The sequence below is a fragment of the Anomaloglossus baeobatrachus genome, chromosome 2 (genome assembly GCF_048569485.1).
Source record: "Anomaloglossus baeobatrachus isolate aAnoBae1 chromosome 2, aAnoBae1.hap1, whole genome shotgun sequence".
NCBI lineage: Eukaryota > Metazoa > Chordata > Amphibia > Anura > Aromobatidae > Anomaloglossus > Anomaloglossus baeobatrachus.
Window position 1 is genome coordinate 660,753,792 of NC_134354.1, and position 20,928 is coordinate 660,774,719.

The 20,928-nt window shown below is 51.4% G+C and overlaps 1 protein-coding gene across 2 annotated transcripts in view; it reads right to left on the reverse strand.

Moving 5' to 3' along the window:
• R3HDM2 (R3H domain containing 2) overlaps positions 1–20,928 on the reverse strand; it is a 282,716-nt gene that overhangs the window by 113,548 nt on the left and 148,240 nt on the right. The window contains exon 1 of one of the 2 annotated variants that reach the window (XM_075337071.1): positions 14,768–14,904. The exons of the other annotated variant lie outside the window; for it this stretch is intronic. Coding sequence (XP_075193186.1) covers positions 14,768–14,883 — 116 coding nt within the window. The 5' untranslated portion in view covers positions 14,884–14,904. Of the gene's footprint in view, positions 1–14,767; positions 14,905–20,928 lie in introns of those variants that run through there. 2 annotated transcript variants of the gene reach the window in all.

Here is a 20,928-nt window from a genome sequence, read left to right on the forward strand (position 1 = left end):
GAAGTCTGGCTAGGCGCTTCTGGAAAAACACAGAGCGCTGAGACTTGTCCCTTAAGGGAGCCGAGCGACAACCCCTTTTTCAGTCCAGATTGAAGGAAGGACAGAAAAGTGGGCAAGGCAAAAGGCCAGGGAGAAAAACCCTGAGCAGAGCACCACGACAGGAAAATTTTCCACGTCCTGTGGTAGATCTTGGCGGACGTTGGTTTCCTAGCCTGTCTCATAGTGGCAATGACGTCTTGAGATAACCCTGAAGACGCTAGGATCCAGGACTCAATGGCCACACAGTCAGGTTGAGGGCCGCAGAATTCAGATGGAAAAACGGCCCTTGAGATAGCAAGTCTGGTCGGTCTGGTAGTGCCCACGGTTGGCCGACCGTGAGATGCCACAGATCCGGGTACCACGACCGCCTCGGCCAGTCTGGAGCGACGAGGATGACGCGGCGGCAGTCGGCCCTGATCTTGCGTAACACTCTGGGCAACAGTGCCAGCGGAGGAAACACATAAGGGAGCTGAAACTGCGACCAACCCTGAACTAAGGCGTCTGCCGCCAGAGCTCTGGGATCTTGAGACCGTGCCATGAACGTCGGTACCTTGTTGTTGTGCCGGGACACCATGAGGTCGACGTCCGGCACCCCCCAGCGGCAACAGATCTCCTGAAACACGTCCGGGTGAAGGGACCATTCCCCTGCGTCCATGCCCTGGCGACTGAGATAATCTGCTTCCCAGTTTTCCACGCCTGGAATGTGAACTGCAGAGATGGTGGAAGCCGTGGCTTCCACCCACATCAAAATCCGCCGGACTTCCTGGAAGGCTTGCCGACTGCGTGTGCCGCCTTGGTGGTTGATGTATGCCACCGCTGTGGAATTGTCTGACTGAATTCTGATCTGCTTGCTTTCCAGCCACTGCTGGAACGCTTTCAGGGCAAGATACACTGCCCATATTTCCAGAACATTGATCTGAAGCGAGGACTCTTGCTGGGTCCCCGTACCCTGAGCCCTGTGGTGGAGAAAAACCGCTCCCCACCCTGACAGACTCGCGTCCGTCGTGACCACCTCCCAGGATGGGGGTAGGAAGGATTTCCCCTTCGATAATGAAGTGGGAAGAAGCCACCACCGAAGGGAAGCTTTGGTCGCCTGAGAGAGGGAGACGTTCCTGTCGAGGAACGTCGGCTTCCTGTCCCATTTGCGTAGGATGTCCCATTGAAGAGGACGCAGGTGAAACTGCGCGAAAGGAACTGCCTCCATTGCTGCCACCATCTTCCCCAGGAAGTGCATGAGGCGCCTCAAGGGGTGTGACTGGCCTTGAAGGAGAGATTGTACCCCTGTCTGTAGTGACCGCTGCTTGATCAGCGGAAGCTTCACTATCGCTGAGAGGGTATGAAACTCCATGCCAAGGTATGTGAGCGATTGGGCCGGTGTCAGATTTGACTTTGGAAAATTGATGATCCACCCGAAACTCTGGAGAGTCTCCAGGGTAGCGTCGAGGCTGTGTTGGCATGCCTCTTGAGAGGGTGCCTTGATCAGGAGATCGTCCAAGTAAGGGATCACCGAGTGACCCTGAGAGTGGAGGACCGCTACTACAGTAGCCATAACCTTGGTGAAAACCCGTGGGGCTGTTGCCAGGCCGAACGGCAGTGCCACGAACTGCAGGTGTTCGTTTTCTATGGAGAAGCGCAAGAAGCGCTGGTGCTCTGGAGCAATCGGTACGTGGAGATAAGCATCTTTGATATCGATCGATGCAAGGAAATCTCCTTGGGACATTGAGGCGATGACGGAGCGGAGGGATTCCATCCGGAACCGCCTGGTCTTTACGTGTTTGTTGAGAAATTTCAGGTCCAGGACAGGACGGAAAGACCCGTCCTTCTTTGGGACCACAAACAAGTTGGAGTAAAAACCGTGGCCCTGTTGCTGAAGAGGAACAGGGACCACCACTCCTTCTGCCTTCAGAGTGCCCAGCGCCTGCAGAAGAGCCTCGGCTCGCTCGGGAGGCGGGGATGACCTGAAGAATCGAGTCGGGGGACGAGAGGTGAACTCTATCTTGTAACCGTGAGACAGAATGTCTCTCACCCAACGGTCTTTTACCCGTGGCAGCCAGGCGTCGCAAAAGCGGGAGAGCCTGCCACCGACCGAAGATGCGGAGTGAGGAGGCCGAAAGTCATGAGGAAGCCGCTTTGGTAGCGGCACCTCCGGTGGCCTTTTTAGGACGTGACTTAGACCGCCATGCGTCAGAGTTCCTTTGATCTTTCTGAGGCCTTTTGGACGAGGAGAATTGGGACCTGCCCGCGCCCTGAAAGGACCGAAACCTCGACTGCCCCTTCCTCTGTTGGGGTATGTTCGGTTTGGGCTGGGGTAAGGATGTATCCTTTCCCTTGGATTGTTTGATGATTTCATCCAAACGCTCGCCAAACAATCGGTCGCCAGAAATTGGCAAACTGGTTAAGCGCTTTTTGGAAACAGAATCTGCCTTCCATTCCCGTAGCCACAAGGCCCTGCGGAGTACCACCGAATTGGCGGCTGCAACCGCCGTACGGCTCGCAGAGTCCAGGACAGCATTAATAGCGTAAGACGCAAATGCCGACGTCTGAGTGGTTATGGACGCCACCTGTGGCGCGGACGTGCGTGTGGCTGCGTCAATTTGCGCTTGACCTGCTGAGATAGCTTGTAGCGCCCATACGGCTGCGAACGCTGGGGCAAAAGAAGCGCCGATAGCTTCATAGATGGATTTCAACCAGAGCTCCATCTGCCTGTCAGTGGCATCTTTGAGTGAAGCCCCATCTTCCACTGCAAGTATGGATCTAGATGCCAGTCTGGAGATTGGAGGATCCACTTTGGGACACTGAGCCCAACTTTTGACCACGTCAGGGGGAAAAGGATAACGTGTATCCTTAAGGCGCTTAGAAAAACGCTTATCTGGACAAGCATGGTGATTCTGGACTGCCTCTCTGAAATCAGAGTGGTCCAGAAACATACTCGGTGTACGCTTGGGAAACCTGAAACGGAATTTCTCCTGCTGAGAAGCTGACTCCTCCACCGGAGGAGCTGAGGGAGAAATATCCAACATATGATTGATGGACGCAATAAGGTCGTTCACTATGGCGTCCCCGTCCGGAGTATCAAGATTGAGAGCGGCCTCAGGATCAGAATCCTGATCAGCTGTCTCCGCATCATCAACCAGAGATTCCCCCCTCTGAGACCCTGAACAATATGATGATGTCGAGGGAAAATCTAAGCGAGCTCGCTTAGTCGGTCTGGGGCTGGGGTCTGTGTCAGAACCCTCAGCCTGGGATCCATGAGATACCCCGGGAGGACATTGTTGGTCCAGCTGAGGTGGGCCAGGGAACAAAGATTCAACAGAGTCCCTGTGCTGAGATACCGGCCTGGACTGCAAGGCTTCTAGTATCTTAGCCATAGTCTCAGAGAGTTTTGCAAACTCCGTCCCCGTCACCTGAACAGTGTTAGCAGGTGGCTCCCCCTGGGCCCCTCTTAGCAGAGGCTCCGGCTGAGTAAGTGCCACAGGGGCCGAACAGTGCACACAATGAGGGTCAGTTGAACCTGCCGGTAGCGGGTCGTACATGCGGCGCAGGCAGCATAATAAGCCTGTGTTTTGGCACCCCTGCCTTTCGTGGGTGCCATGCTATTATCTTCCCTGAGTAACACAATAGGGTATATAGCCAGAAATCAACTGTGCACCATACAGTGTAAAACATATATACCATAAACATATAATGTTACACTACTGCACAATGGGGCTAGCACCACAGGTGCTGCTTACCACCCGCCTAAAGCGGTTGTGAGGCCACCAGAGTCCCTGCCTGGGTCTCCCAGACTTTGTCCCCCTCTGCTGCGTCCGAGGAGCTGACAGGAATGGCTGCCGGCGTCCTGAGGAGAGGAGGGAGCCGTGGGCGTGACCCAGAAAGAGCGGGAACTGGTGCCCGCACTGTGCACAGTGAGAGGGGTGGAGTATGCAAAGCATGCTCCAGCCCTCAGTGCTGCTCGTTCTGTGCAGCGTCCCGCCCTTCCCCTGCCTGTCAGGGCTGTGGGCGGGAGGAAAGGAAACTAGGCCGCAAAAAGCCGGGGACTCTAGTAATAAACGCGGCCGCCGTAAAAGCGCGGCCGGCGTGAAAGTCCCCGGCGCACTACAAGTCCCAGCCGCGCCGCAGTGTTTCCATGGCCGCGGCGGTCAGTGCGGCAGTCCCTATACATAAACACACTCAGCAACGCTGAGTGTGTAATGGCACATATTAACCCGGTCAGCGCCGTGGTCCCCGGTGCACTAGCACACCCAGCAAAGCTGGAGTGCTGCTGTGCGCTGTCCCCACAGGGATACAGAGTACCTCCAAGTAGCAGGGCCATGTCCCTGAACGATACCCGGCTCCTATCCAGCAGTCTCCACAGGAGTTGTGGATGAAGCACGGTCTCAGTGCCTGGAGACCGATAGGATCCCACTTCACCCAGAGCCCTGAGGGGGATGGGGAAGGAAAACAGCATGTGGGCTCCAGCCTCCGTACCCGCAATGGATACCTCAACCTTACAACACCACCGACAAGAGTGGGGTGAGAAGGGAGCATGCTGGGGGCTCTATATGGGCCCACTTTTCTTCCATCCGACATGGTCAGCAGCTGCTGCTGACCAATCTGTGGAGCTGTGCGTGCGTGTCTGACCTCCTTCGCACAAAGCAAAAAACTGAGGAGCCCGTGGGAGCACGGGGGGTGTATAGGCAGAAGGGGAGGGGCTTAACACTTTTAAGTGTAATACTTTGTGCGGCCTCCGGAGGCATAGCCTATACACCCAATTGTCTGGGTCTCCCAATGGAGCGACAAAGAAAAATACGAAAGTAGTGACGTGTTCTTATTATACTTTTCCTCTGATTATAATAATAATATTTTTTCATTTATATAGCACTAATAATTCCACAGCACTTTACATAGATTAGCAACACTGTCCCCAATGGGGCTCACAATCTAAATTCACCATCAGTATGTTTTTGGAGTGTGGGAGGAAAGCAGAGAATCTGGAGGAAATCCCACCGTGCCGCCCATTGATTGTTGGTTTTGGCTACAAATACCAAGGTAAGTAACTCACAAATACTGACCGTGTGCACGTGGCTTTGATATTCTATGGCAGCACAGAAGTAAAGCATTTCCAATGTAGACAGCAATGCTTACTTCAACCACGTTCTCAAAGACCGGAATACCTGCCGTGTCCCTCGCCCTGTTTTAGTAACTCTGCTGTTACCCACATGATGGCCAGAACCGGGGTCTTACCTGCTGTTCTATAAGAATGATAATGAAGCAGGGGCCCCGTATGAGCAATACAGCTTCAAGTCTATGGGACTAAGTGTAATAAATGTTCATAGGCCAAATCACTGATTAATAATATACCCCTTCACCTTGTGCATAGAGTTCCAGGCAGTAGAACTCTTGCAGCCATAAGAGGGAAGAACATGGCATTTGCAGGGTTACAATGGCCGATCACTCCTTCTAATTGTAAGTATCTTCAAACAAATTCTTACAACGTGAAGCAAAATGGATAACAAGTACAGAAGAAGGTTCATAAGACTTAACGACTTCTCCCAAAAAAAACCATACAATTATAAAAGATGATCAGTTTTGAAATTCTGTGTTAAGCATTGATTTCTTGCATACTAATTAGGCAACATGTGGGCTATAACGACTCTGCTCCAAGCCCCCTCTTCTCCAATGAGGCCTTGTGAAAGTCAGAAGACGTGAAACAGTCCGTTAGCCGTACTACGTCTGTGACCAGCTGTGTAGCCACTTTATCAAGTCAGCCATTTATTGCAATGGTGAGCCTCGCAGATTCTGTCTTCTGGATGATCAAGTAGATACCAGACCATCGCCTAGAAGAGCGTGCTGTACGTCACATTTTACTTTCACTCTTTTGGAATTATTTATAACATGAAAGTGGCTGATGGGATTTTGAAATCCATCAAAAAGGCTATTTATGGTCTGCCGCAATCAGAATTCCACTTCACCACGAAGGGACTTGATGAGGTTTGGGTCAAGGCTCTGAAGGCCACGCTAATACCAACACATCAAACTTTTCACACCATGTTTTTATAGACCCAGTTTGTGTAGACAGGATCATTTATTGGAATAGAAAGCGTTCAAGTGTTGATGTATACAGGAGAGTAAAAAGGGTTTGCCCTCAAATAACATTGATCACTCATCTACAGAATAGGTCAAAAATGTCTGATGAGTAGAAGGGGGTGGCCACTAAAATGGGGTTTCAGAGTTCTCGTTCCTTCTAACTGCATATGGAATTTTAAAAAAACGGCATTGGTAGTATTGCTCTATTCCCCTAAATCTGGGACTGTGTGCTAATTGTGAGTTAAACAACCCCCTGGAAAAATCCTATGTATTACAGTAAGAGAGAAATTGTACTATTAAATTCTGCAACACGTCACTTCTTCCATGCTCATGGGCAGTGCTGCAGTAAAGACCTGTCATTTTCCTAGCTGCAAATATAGTTATACGTATTACCAAAATGAAGCGGTACTGGGGGTGACATCAATCAAATCCGTGTGAGCACTAACAGCGAGTAAACTGTAACTTAAAGGCATTAAAGGGAACCAGTCACCAGGATTTTCATATATAAGCTAAAGCCAGTGCTATACTGGCACTATCAGGCTGATTCTATACATACCTGTAGTGGTCAGCTCGGATGTATAGGTTTTGAAATCCAAGAAAGTAAAGTTTATAAAATCAGCAGCTTCTTGGGTGACAGCAGCTGAAGAGCAGATAATAGCTGGGGGTATTCATACTTATTCCCTCCCCCTGTTAGAATTTGCATAAGTATTATATCATCGGTTTACATTTGCTTGCAGGACCTGTGGTGAGGTCACACCCATGTGACCACCTGGTATCAGCTTTGTTGGCTGAGGCCCCGCCGCTTCTGGTCACATGGGTATGACCTCACACAGGTCCTGCAAGTAAAAATAATACTTTCTTGGATTTCAAAACCTAAACATACCTGTAGTGGTCAGCTCGGATGTTTAGGTTTTGAAATCCAAGAAAGTAAAGTTTATAAAATCATCAGCTTCTTGAGTGACAGCAGCTGAGGAGCAGATAATATCGTGGGGGTATTCATAGTTATCTCCTCCCCCTATTAGAATTAGCATAAGTATTATACCATCGATTTTATTTTTACTTGCAGGACCTGTGTGAGGTCATACCCATGTGACCAGAAGCGGCGGGGCCTCAGCCAACAAAGCTGGTACCAGGTGGTCACATGGGTGTGACCTCACCACAGGTCCTGCAAGCAAATGTAAACCGATGATATAATACTTATGCAAATTCTAACAGGGGGAGGGAATAAGTATGAATACCCCAAGCTATTATCTGCTCCTCAGCTGCTGTCACCCAAGAAGCTGCTGATTTTATAAACTTTACTTTCTTGGATTTCAAAACCTAAACATCCGAGCTGACCACTACAGGTATGTATAGAATCAGCCTGATAGTGCCGGTATAGCACTGGCGTTAGGTTATATATGAAAATCCTGGTGATTGGTTCCCTTTAAGTCATGTCTCTGTCTAGAATATTGTCACAATATGCCAATATGAACTGACTGGCAAACATTGGATAAAACGCACGTTCAGTAGGAGCAATCATTTTTCAGCCACCTTAAAAGGGAATTTGTCACTGATTTTTCGGCATATAAGTTGCGGCCACCACCAGTGGGTTTTTATATACAGTATTTTAAACAGGCTGTATATAAGAGCCCAGGCCGCTGTGTAGAACATAAAAAAAACTTTATAATACTTACCCAACGGCCGCGCTGCAGTGGAGTTGGGCCATATGGGAGTCTCCGTTCTCCAGCGCCTGTGCCACCTCTTTTGGCCATCTTTGTCCTCCTTCTGTAGCCGGGATGCATGACGCGTCTACGTCCTCCACACTTGCCGGCATTGAGGTCTTGCGCAGGCGCACTTTGATCTGCTCTGAGCAGGGCAGATCAAAGTATTGTAGTGCACCTGCGCGGGACCGGCGAGTGTGTATGACATAGGATACATCATGCACACAGGCTTCAGAAGGAGGACGAAGATGGCCGAAAAAGGTGGCACCAGCACCGGACAACGGAGACGCCCATTTGGCCCAACTCCACTGCAGCGCGACCGTTAGGTAAGTATTATAAAGTGTTTTTTTATGCTCTACACAGTGGCCTGGGCTCTTATATACATGTTAGATTGAAGTATATAAGAGCCCACAGAAGGTGGTGGCCGCAGTTTATATGCCAAAAAAACGGTGACAGGTTCCTTTTAAAGAGAACCAGCCATCAGGATTTTCATATATAAAGTAAAGCCAGTGCGATACTGGCGCTAGGATGCTGAATGTAAGCATAGCTTTTGTTCTGACATTGGAGGTTTTATTTCAGAAATATGTGCAAGTAAAGTTACAGCAATGCACAAGTAGAACACTGGCTTTGCTTTAAAATATGACAATCCTGCTGGTTGGTTCTCTTCATATTATTATAATAATAATAATAATAATAATATTAATAATAATAATAAAAAAAAGAGAATTTTGTTTACTTACCGTAAATTCTTTTTCTTATAGTTCCGTCTTGGGAGACCCAGACCTTGGGTGTTTAGCTTCTGCCTCCGGAGGACACACAAAGTACTACACTTAAAAGTGTAGCTCCTCCCTCTGAGCTTATACACCCCCTGGTGAGCAGACCCAGCCAGTTTAGTGCAAAAGCTGAAGGAGAATAGCCACCCACAAGTAGAACAGAGCAAGACCGGAACAACCGGAAACTGTCCACGACAACAGCCGGTGAAAACACGCGGAACAAGGAAATTGCCAACAGGCAACAGGGAGGGTGCTTGGTCTCCCAAGACGGAACTATAAGAAAAAGAATTTACGGTAAGTAAACAAAATTCTCTTTTTCTTTATCGTTCCTTTGGGAGACCCAGACCTTGGGACGTTCCAAAGCAGTCCATTAATGGGAAATAAACAGAAAAACTAAGAAGTAGGCAAAACCTAACTTCACAAATGGGCGACCGCTGCCTGAAGGATACGTCTGCCCAAGCTCGCATCTGCCGAAGCATGAGCATGCACTTGGTAGTGCTTCAAGAAGGTATGCAGGCTAGCCCAAGTGGCAGCCTGACAGACTTGTTGAGCCGTAGCCTGGTGCCTAAAAGCCCAAGAGGCACCGACAGCTCTGGCCGAGTGTGCTTTGATCCCCGGCGGGGGAGGCGCCTGCGTACTCTGGTAGGTGTACGAAATGGTCGACCTAATCCAACGGGCTAAGGTCGGCTTAGAAGCAGGGAGGCCCTTGCGCCGACCTGTAGTTAGCACAAAAAGAGGTGCACCGCCTAAGCGCAGCAGTGCGACACACATAGATCCGGAGAGCACACACCAGATCTAGAGTATGTAGAGCTTTTTCAAAGCGATGAACAGGGGCCGGACAGAAGGAAGGTAAGGTAATGTCCTGGTTAAGGTGGAAGGGAGAGACCACCTTAGGAAGAAAGTCCGGAGTCGGACGGAGAACCACCTTGTCTTGATGAAAGACTAAAAAAGGAGACTCCGAGGAGAGCGCAGCCAAATCAGAGACTCTCCTGAGAGAAGTTATGGCAACCAGAAAGGCCACTTTCTGTGAAAGACGATACAAAGAAACCTCCCTAAGAGGCTCAAAGGGGGGTTTCTGCAAGACCGTGAGCACCAAGTTAAGGTCCCAGGGGTCCAAGGGCCGCCGGTAAGGCGGAATGATGTGAGACGCGCCCTGCATGAAGGTGCGGACCTGAGCCAGCCGAGCGAGACGCCGCTGGAACAGAACTGACAGAGCCGAAACTTGTCCCTTGAGGGAGTTGAGGGACAGTCCTAGCTGCAGACCGGACTGTAAAAAAGACAGAAGAGTTGGCAAGGAGAATGGCCAAGGAGGATGGCCGGTAGACCGACACCAGGACAGGAACATTTTCCAAGTCCTGTGATAGATCTTAGCGGAGGAAGACTTGCGAGCCCGAGTCATAGTGGAGATGACTTCAGGGGGAATACCAGAAGCCGTCAAAATCCAGGACTCAAGAGCCACGCCGTCAATTTGAGGGCCGCAGAATTCGGGCGGAAAAACGGACCTTGCGAGAGTAGGTCTGGACGGTCCGGGAGATGCCACGGCATCTCTACGGACAGATGGAGCAGGTCTGGATACCAAGCTCGCCTGGGCCAGTCCGGTGCAATGAGGATGACTCGACGACCCTCCATTCTGATCTTGCGCAGGACTCTGGGCAAGAGAGCTAGAAGGGGAAACACGTAGGACAGACGAAACTGGGACCAGTCCTGAACCAGAGCGTCCGCAGCGAAGGCCTGAGGATCGTGGGAGCGCGCCACGTAAACAGGAACTTTGTTGTTGTGTCGGGATGCCATTAGGTCCACGTCCGGAGTGCCCCATTTGCGGCAGATCGAACGAAATACTGCCGGGTGCAGGGACCACTCGCCACCGTCCACGCTTTGACGGCTGAGGTAATCTGCCTCCCAGTTGTCCACGCCTGGGATGTGGACTGCGGATATGGTGGACCTGGAGTCTTCCGCCCATTGAAGGATGCGTTGTACCTCCATCATTGCCAGGCGGCTGCGTGTCCCGCCTTGATGATTGATGTAGGCAACCGCTGTCGCGTTGTCTGACTGGACTCTAATGTGCCTGCCCGCGAGCAGGTGGTGAAATGCTAGGAGAGCTAGAAGCACAGCTCTGGTTTCCAGCACATTGATTGAAAGGGCTGACTCGGACGGAGTCCAAGTGCCCTGTGCTCTGTGGTGGAGACATACCGCTCCCCAGCCGGATAGACTGGCATCCGTGGTGAGAATCACCCAGGACGGGGCCAGAAAGGAGCGCCGCGCCCTTGGGACAGGGAGAGGGGCCGAAGCCACCACTGAAGAGAGCTCCTGGCCCGTGGCGACAGAGCCACTAACTTGTGTAAGGAGGAAGGCCGCTTGTTCCAACTGCGGAGAATGTCCAGCTGCAGGGGGCGCAGATGGAACTGGGCAAAGGGAACAGCCTCCATGGACGCCACCATTTGACCCAGCACCTGCATCAGACGCCTGAGGGTATAACGGCGGGGCCTCAGGAGAGAGCACACCGCCAACCGGAGTGACAGCTGTTTGTCTTAGGGCAACTTCACAAGTGCCGGCAAAGTCTCGAACTGCATCCCTAGGTACGTGAGACTCTGGGTCGGAGTCAGAGTGGATTTGGGAAGATTGACAAGCCACCCGAATTGGGCTAGGGTGGCGAGAGTGAGCGAAACAATCCGCTGACAGTCTGCGCTGGATGTACCCTTGACCAGAAGGTCGTCCAGATAAGGAAGCACTGCTAACCCCTCGAGGTGCAGGACCGCAATCACTGCCGCCATGACCTTGGTGAATACCCGAGGGGCCGTGGCTAACCTGAAGGGGAGAGCCACGAATTGGAAATGATCTTCTCCTATTGCAAAGCGTAGCCAACGCTGGTGTGAAACTGCAATTGGCACATGTAGATAGGCATCTCTGATGTCGATGGACGCTAGGAAATCCCCTTGGGTCCTTGAGGCAATGACTGATCGCAGAAACTCCATGCGAAAGTGCCGCACCCGAACATGCTTGTTGAGAAGCTTGAGATCCAGGATGGGCCGGAAGGTACCGTCCTTTTTGGGAACTAGGAAGAGGTTTGAGTAAAAACCTCTGAACCGTTCCCGGGCGGGAACTGGTACAATTACTCCGTTGGCCTGAAAGGCTGCTACGGCCTGTGAGAAGGAGGCGGCCTTGGAGCAGGGGGGAGTTGAGAGAAAAAATCTGTTTGGCGGGCTGGAAGAGAATTCTATCCTGTAGCCGTGAGAGATGAGCTCTCTCACCCACTGATCGGAGACTTGTTGAAACCAAGCGTCGCCAAAGTGGGAGAGCCTGCCACCGACTAAGGACGGTGCTGGAGCGGGCAGAGAGTCACGAGGAGGCTGCCTTAGTGGCAGGACCTCCTGCGGTCTTCTGTGGACACACTTTTGGGCGCCAGTTGGTTTTCTGGTCCTTAGCGGAGTTAGCGGACGAGGCGGAGGGCTCGAGGACGACCAGTTGGAGGAACGAAAGCAGCGAAACCTCGACTGATTCCTACCCTGGGCAGGTTTCCTGGTCTTGGTTTGTGGCATGGAAGTACTCTTCCCGCCAGTAGCTTCTTTAATAATTTCATCCAGCTGTTCCCCGAACAGCCGGGAACCAGCAAAAGGGAGCCCAGCAAGGTACTTCTTTGAAGAAGCATCTGCCTTCCACTCTCGAAGCCACAAGATCCTGCGGATAACGAGGGAATTAGCTGAAGCCACCGCAGTGCGGTGAGCAGCCTCTAGCATGGCAGACATGGCATAAGATAAAAAAGCTGAAGCCTGAGAAGTTAAGGCAACCATCTCGGGCATAGATTCCCTGGTGAGGGAATGCATCTCCTCTAGAGAAGCAGAGATGGCTTTGAGAGCCCACACTGCTGCAAAAGTTGGGGAAAGCGCGGCCCCCGCCGCTTCATACACGGATTTGGCCAGAAGGTCAATCTGACGGTCAGTGGCATCCCTAAGGGAAGTGCCATCAGCCACCGACACAACGGTCCAGGCTGAGAGCCTAGACACCGGAGGATCTACCTTTGGGGACTGAGCCCACTCCTTGACCACCTCAGGTGGAAAGGGAAAACGGTCATCAGAACCACGCTTTGGGAAGCGTTTGTCAGGACAGGCCCTGGGTTTGGTCACAGCGGTCTGAAAACTGGAGTGGTTAAAGAACACACTCTTTACTCTTTTAGGCGAGGTAAACCGGTGCTTTTCTGCCAGAGAGGGTTGCTCCTCTGATACTGGCGGATTGAGATCCAGTACAGAATTAATGGAAGCAATCAAGTCACTAAGTTCTGAGTCACCCTCGGAAAGATCCATGGGGCACATGGAGTTAGCCTCCGAGCCCCCTGTAAAGGCATTCTCCTCATCTTGCGAGTCAGCTCTTGAATCAGAACCGCGGGATGAGGAGGGAGGGGTAACCCTGCGGCGCCTCTTAGGAGGACGGGGTCTGTGCCCTGATGATGAATCCTCTGTGAGCTCCGGTGGACGGAGGTCAGATGATAGGGATCCTAAAGGACCCTTAGCAAGAGCATTAGAGGCACCCTGTGAAGGGGGCTGATGCATATTCATCAAAGTCCTGGACAGAAGTCCCATGGACTCAGCAAATGACTGTGAGATAGACCTAGAGAAGTACTCTACCCAGGCCGGGGGTTCAGCCACAGGTGCAGAAGCAGCCTGAGAGACCACGGGGGTGAGACTCCAGGCTGTGGCACCTCCAAGTTAGAGCAGACATCACAATGTGGATAGGTGCTCGGTTCAGGCAGCAGGAGCTTACATGCAGCGCATACAGTATAAAGCTTTGGAGCCTTGCTCCTCGTGTGAGACATGCTGCTGGAGTGGGGACAACTTCTACAAGAGAATGAACCCCAGGGAGTACATACAGAGGTCCACAACCAGAGACCGGCTGTGGCTTACCAGACCGCTGGAAGCGGTGTTGTGTGTCCTCCAGATCCCGAAGCCCGGACCCCCAATGCCCAGCACCTCAGCATGGATGCAGAGTTGAGGATGGCCCAGCGCAGAGTGAACGCTGTCCAAGAAAATGGCCGCCGGAGCGAAGAGAGGGGGCAGGACAGGGGGCGTCCCTGTAGGAAGGCGGGATCTGGAGGGCCATAGAGACCTGCAGGGGAGGAGTCACTCACAAGCAGTGGGGAGTGTCCCTCCCCTGTGCAGGACGGCCGCCGGGAGGAGCCGTGCCTGTCCCTCTGCATGAGTGACATGCGAGGGTAGGTTACAAAAACTAGGCCTCCGGCGAAGCCGGGGCCTAAATTTGAGCAGCGAGGCCGACACGCAGGCACCATGGGCGCGGTTCTCGGGCGAAAGCCAGAGAACCCGCCGGAAATGCCAAAAACAAGTACAGCAAACACACTCTCCCCATACAATAAAGGACAGAGACCCCCAACATATGAACGTCTCAGGTACTTAGCTGCTGAGACGCAGGGCCAGGTCCCTGGGGATGAGTGCTCCGGTCCAGCAGGGTCCTGAAGGGGCTGTGGACGGAGACCGGTCTCCTGCCAGGCATGAAGACCGCGCTGGCTCCCACTTCAATCCAGAGCCCAGGAGGGATGGTGAAGGAGCATGGCATGTAAGGCTCCAGCCTTGGAAATCAACCTTACAACACCACCGACACAGTGGGGTGAGAAGGGACATGCCGGGAGTCCAGACGTGGACCCGAATTTCTTCAATCTCTTTCCAGAAAGCAAAAAATCATATGAGAATACATGTGTGGATGTATGCCTCCTGAACACAAAGCGATAAACTGGCTGGGACTGCCTCACCAGGGGGTGTATAAGCTCAGAGGGAGGAGCTACACTTTTAAGTGTAGTACTTTGTGTGTCCTCCGGAGGCAGAAGCTAAACACCCAAGGTCTGGGTCTCCGAAAGGAAAGATAAAGAAAAAGTCATGGTTATCGTGAGCGCGCCGTCCTGTGCTACCGATAAGATGATATTCTATGGGCATTAACAATTGTTCTGTGTGCAGATTGCTTGTTGGCCTATCTAAAACAGACTAGGAGAATAACTGAGCAGGTTGGCAGTTGTTTAAAAAGTGTGGTCTTCACGGGTAAATGTGCCCTGATCCTCCAATTCCTTGGTGGTCCTATTCTAATGACCATAGTGGAAAGTGATTTTCCAGGATGAAAATCTAGAGTCTGACATTCTGAAAAATAATAAACACATTGCAATGTTCTCGTGTGCAGTAAGTCACTTACATTCGTGTGTTACTGGTTTTATTAATGATCACGGCTTTGCCTGTTTGGTCTACATTATGATCCATGCCAAAGTAGGCAGCAGCACGGTGCAAAAGCATCCTGTGATATGAGGTCATCTGTGGAAACTTCTTAAATTGATTGCTGAAGGAAGAAAAGAAACAAGGAAAAATGTAATGCTGAAATAAGATGAACGCGAAATACAATCCTAAGGTCACACCCTACTGCATTGTTCAGATAATGCACCCCAACTTAGGGTTCCCCATAGAAATACAAAATTAGAGAAATAAGGAAAAGTGGCCAAAATTCTTTATACAACAGTGTACTCTAATGTAAGGCAATGGGGGGCAAATCTGTATCTATGTTACCCTTCAATAACATGGCGCTGCTGGGATAATCATACGTTTCTTTTACATTTGTCCCCTTTAAAAGTGTGCAATATAGGGTAATATTGTGGTAGCGTGTTAGTATTTCAATTGATTTTTCTGGCTATGTCCCAAGAATGACAAAAGTATTTTAGGATTGATACCTTTATAGGCTAACCAGAAAAATGATATATATAATTTTTCTGGTTAGCCTATAAAGGTATCACTCAAAAAATACTTTTGTCATTCTTGGGACGTAGTATCTCAATCGATTCCCCTTTAAAAGAAAACCCTAAAAAAAAAAAAAAGAAACCTAATTTCTAAGCATAAAATGCTATTACACCACCTCAACAAAAAGTATTTACAAAGGAGGCAAAAAACCCCTCCTGCATCCATGTATAAATCTAGGGAAAATGTATTCATCTGCTCCATTTAAACAACCTCATTTGGAAGCATCGCAGCAAGAGAAAATATCTATACTTTGATGTTTATTTCTAAATAGGTCAGGAAATAAAAATACACCAACCTCTGGGATTAGCACTACATCACATGCTGAATGCAGGCCAGGCATGGCGATTTAAGAAGGGAATTTTGTTACTTACCGTAAATTCCTTTTCTTCTAGCTCTTATTGGGAGACCCAGACGATTGGGGTATAGCTACTGCCCTCCGGAGGCCACACAAAGCACTACACTAAAAAGTGCAAGGCCCCTCCCCCTCTGGCTATACCCCCCCGTGGTATCACGGGTTCTCCAGTTTTAGTGCCAAAGCAAGAAGGAGGAAGCCAATAACTGGTTTAAACAAATTAACTCCGAATAACGTCGGAGAACTGAAAAACCGTTCAACATGAACAACATGTGTACCCGCAAACAACCAAGAAATCCCGAAGGACAACAGGGCGGGTGCTGGGTCTCCCAATAAGAGCTAGAAGAAAAGGAATTTACGGTAAGTAACAAAATTCCCTTCTTCTTCAGCGCTCTATTGGGAGACCCAGACGATTGGGACGTCCAAAAGCTGTCCCTGGGTGGGTAAAGAGATACCTCATGTTAGAGCTGCAAAACAGCCCTCCCCTACGGGGATGTCACTGCCGCCTGCAGGACTCTTCTACCTAAGCTGGCATCCGCCGAAGCATAGGTATGCCCCTGATAATGTTTGGTGAAAGTGTGCAGACTCGACCAGGTAGCTGCCTGGCACACCTGTTGAGCCGAAGCCTGGTGTCGTAGCGCCCAGGACGCACTCACGGCTCTGGTTGAATGGGCTTTCAGCCCTGAAAGAACCGGAAGCCCTGCAAAACGGTAGGCTTCCAGAATTGGTTCTTTGATCCATCGAGCCAGGGTGGCTTTAGAAGCCTGCAACCTCTTGCGCGTACCAGCGACAAGGGCATCGGAACGGCGTACGGGCGCCGTGCGTGAAATGTAGATTCTGAGTGCTCTCACCAGATCTAGCAAACGTAAATCATTCTCATACCGGTGAACCGGATGAGTGCAAAAGGACGGTAAGGAGATATCCTGATTAAGATGAAACGAGGATACTACCTTAGGGAGAAACTCCGGAATGATGCGCAGCACTACCTTGTCCTGGTGAAACACCAGGAAGGGAGCCTTGGATGACAGAGCTGCCAGCTCAGACACTCGCCGAAGCGATGTGATCGCAACGAGAAACGCCACCTTCTGTGACAGGCGAGAAAAGGAAACTTCCTTCAGAGGCTCGAAAGGCGGCTTCTGGAGAGCAACTAGAACCCTGTTCAGATCCCATGGATCCAACGGCCGCTTGTACGGGGGTACGATATGACAAACCCCCTGCGGGAACGTGCGCACCTTAGAAAGACGTGCTAGACGCTTCTGAAAAAACACGGATAGTGCTGAGACTTGCCCTTTGAGGGAGTCTAGCGACAAGCCCTTTTCTAACTCCTATTGTAGGAAGGAAAGAAAGATAGGCAATGCAAATGGCCAGGGAGACACTCCCTGAGTAGAGCACCAGATTAAGAAAACCTTCCACGTTCTGTGGTAGATCTTAGCAGACGTGGGCTTCCTAGCCTGTCTCCTGGTGGCAACGACCCCTTGGGATAATCCTGAAGACGCTAGGATCCAGGACACACAAGCCACACAGTCAGGTTCAGGGCCGCAGAATTCCGATGGAGAAAACGGCCCTTGAGACAGTAAGTCTGGTCGGTCTGGTAGTGACCCCGGTCGGCCGACCGTGAGATGCCACAGATCCGGGTACCACGATCTCCTCGGCCAGTCTGGTGCGACGAGTATGACGCGGCTGCAATCGGATCTGATTTTTTCGCAGTACTCTGGGCAAGAGTGCCAGAGGTGGAAACACATATGTGAGCCGGAACTGCGACCAATCTTGCACTAAGGCGTCTGCCGCCAGAGCTCTGTGATCGCGCGATCGTGCCATAAATGCCGGGACCTCCGAGACGCCATTAGGTCGACGTCCGGCCCCCCCCCAGCGGCAACAGATTTCCTGAAACACGTCCGGGTGAAGGGACCATTCCCCCGCGTCCATGCCCTGGCGACTGAGGAAGCCCGCTTCCCAGTTTTCTACGCCCGGGATGTGAACTGCGGATATGGTGGATGCTGTGTCCTCCACCCACATGAGGATTCGCCGGACTTCCTGGAAGGCTGCTGACTGCGTGTCCCTCCTTGGTGGTTGATGTATGCCACCGCTGTGGAGATGTCCGACTGGATTCGGATCTGCTCCCTTCTAGCCACTTTTGGAAAGCTAATAGGGTAAGATACCCTGCCCCGATTTCCAGCACATCGAACTGAAGGGTGGACTCCTGCTGAGTCCACGTCCCCTGAGCCATGTGGCGGAGACAAACTGCTCCCCACCCTGACAGACTCGTATCTGTCGTGACCACTGCCCAGGATGGGGGCTATGGCAATGAGGTGGGAATAAGCCACTATTGCAGAGAGTCCTCGGCCGTCAGGGAAAGGGAGACTTCCCGTCCAGGGAGGTTGACTGCCCATCCCATTGGCCCCATTGCCGTTGGCGCAGATGAAACTGCGCAAAGAGAACTGCCTCGATGGCTGCCACCATCTTCCTTAGGAAGTCCATGAGGCGCCTTAAGGGGTGCGACTGGCCTTGAAGGAGAGACTGCACCTCTGTCCGCAGTGAACGCTGCTGGTTCAGCGGAAGCTTCACTATGGCTGATAGAGTATGAAACTCCATGCCGAGATACGTTAGTGATTGAGTCGGAGACAGATTTGACCTTGCCAAATTGATGATCCACCCGAAAGTCTGGAGAGTCTCCAGCGTAACATTCAGGCTGCGTTGGCATGCCTCGAGGGAGGTTGCTTTGACGAGTAGATCGTCCAAGTACGGAATCACGTCCGTGAGAGTGCAAGACTGCTACCACTGCTGCCATGACCTTGGTGCCCACCCGTGGGGCTGTCGCCAGACTAAATGGCAGAGCTACGAACAGAAGATGTTCGTCTCCTATCACAAAACGTAGAAAACGTTGGTGCTCCGTAGCAATTGGCACGTGGAGATAGGCATCTTTGATGTCTGTTGAGGCAAGGAAGTCTCCTCGAGACATTGAGGCAATGACGGATCGGAGGGATCCCATCCGGAACCGCCTGGCGTTCGCATGCTCGTTGAGCAGTTTCAGAACCAGAACAGGACGGAAGGAACCGTCCATTTTTGGAGCCACAAAGAGATTGGAGTACAAACCCTCGCCCTCGTTCCTGAGGGGGGACAGAGATCACCACTCCTTCTGCTCTTAGAGCGTCCACCGCCTGCAGCAGGGCATCTGCTCGGTGGAGAGGTGGGGCCGTTCTGAAGAATGGAGTCGGAGGACGAGAACAGAACACTGTCCTGTGCACGTGAGCACAATGTCCGTCACCCACCGGTCTGTGACCTGTGGCAGCTAAATGTCGCCAAAGGCGGGGGAGTCTGCCATCAACCGCGGATGCGGAGAGAGAGAGAGAGAGAGAGCTGAGAGTCCTGAGGAGACCGCCTTGGTAGCGGTTCCTCCGACTGCCTTCCTTGGGCGAGATTGAGCCCGGCCGGAATCTGAGCCTGTCTGAGGTTTTGTAGCCCTTTTGCACGAGGACAATTGGGACCTGCCGGAACTTGGGAAGGACCGAAACCTCGACTGTACTTTTAGGACAGCATTAACCGAGTAAGTCGCAGTGCAGACATTGCGGGGTTACGGACGCCTCTGCGGTACAGATGTCCCTGCTCAAGGTCAGCTGCGCAAGAACAGCAGAAAAGGTTAAGTTGCCAATACGGCTGTGGATGCCGGAGCAACCGACACGCCGATAGCCTCCTAGACAGATTTCAACCAGAGTCCATCTGTCTGTGAATGGCATCTTGAAGTGAAGCCCCATCTCCAGCGCAACTATGGCTCTATATGCAAGCCTGGAGATTGGAGAATCCACCTTTGGACCCTGGGTCCAGCGCTGACCACGTCAGGGGAAAAAAGGGATAACGTGTATCCTAAAAACGTTTGGAGAAGACGCTTATCTGGTAAGCGTGGTGTTCCTGGACTGCTTCTCTGAAGTCAGCGTGGCCAGAAAAATACTCAATATCTGCGTGAGACACTGAAAAGGAACTTCTCCTGTTCGTCTCCTATCTCCACTGGGGGAGCTGAGGGAGAAAGATCCAACCTTCCATTGATGAACGGTATAGGATCATTCCGTATGGCGTTACCACCCGGTGTATCCGGATTGAGAGCGATGTCAGTATCAAAGCCCTGAAGAGCTGCCTTTTGTTCAAGTAGATTGCCCATGGGTGCAAGTCTCTATATTATGACTACTCCGTCCCTGTCCATGGACAGGGTTGACAGGAGGTTTCTTTGGCCACAACTAGTAGAGACCCCGGCAGACGAAGTGCTAGAGACCCCGGCAGACGACGTGCTACAGGGGAGCATGCACACAATGGGACGGTGTCATGAACAGCATCCCATGTAGTAAAAACAGCACTGAAATCTGTGTTGCTTTTTTGCCGCTGCCGACTAGCTATCTAGAAGTATATAGCCAAGATTGGTGGCCGTACATTGCAATGTATAGCATACAGGCATAAAGTACAAATGACCACTGCAGCACAAGCAATACAAGCAGCATAGAAGCCTGTGCCCTGGCACCCCTGCTCTTCTGCTGCTGTATACTAGTCATCTAGGGGAATATAGCCCAGAAGAGTGACCCTACAGTGCAATGTATAGCATACAAGCACAAGTACAAATGAACACTGCAGCACATGCAATCCAAGCAGCATAGAAGCCTGTGCCCTGGCACCTCTGCTCTTCTGCTGCTGTAGACTGGTCATCTAGGGGAATATAGCCCAGAAGAGTGACCATACAGTGCAATGTATAGCATACAAGCACAAGTACAAATGCACACTGCAGCCCATGCAATACAAGCAGCATAGAAAAAAACCTGTGCCCCAGCACCCTTGGTTTTCTGCTGCTGTAGTCTAGCCATTCCAGAAGAATATAGCTAATACTAGCGACTGTACAGTGCAGTGTATAGCATATCAGCATAAACACAAATGACCACCTCAGTCGTGCAATACAAGCAGCCTAGAAAGCCTGTGCCTTAGCACACCTGCTTTCCTGCTGCTGATGTGTCGCTCCCCAGCGGGCATATAGCGACCTATGTAGTTAAAAACAACACATGTATACACTGCAGTTATATCGTGGTCAGCACTATTGTGCCTCTTACCGCCCGCCTATAAGCGGGTGTATGATCGCCACTGTCCTGCCTTGGTGCCCCGAGCTCTGCAGTAATGGCTGCCGGCTTCTTCCCCAGCTCGTGTGAGGAGGGGCGGGCCGTGGGCGTGCCCCCAAGGCAGAG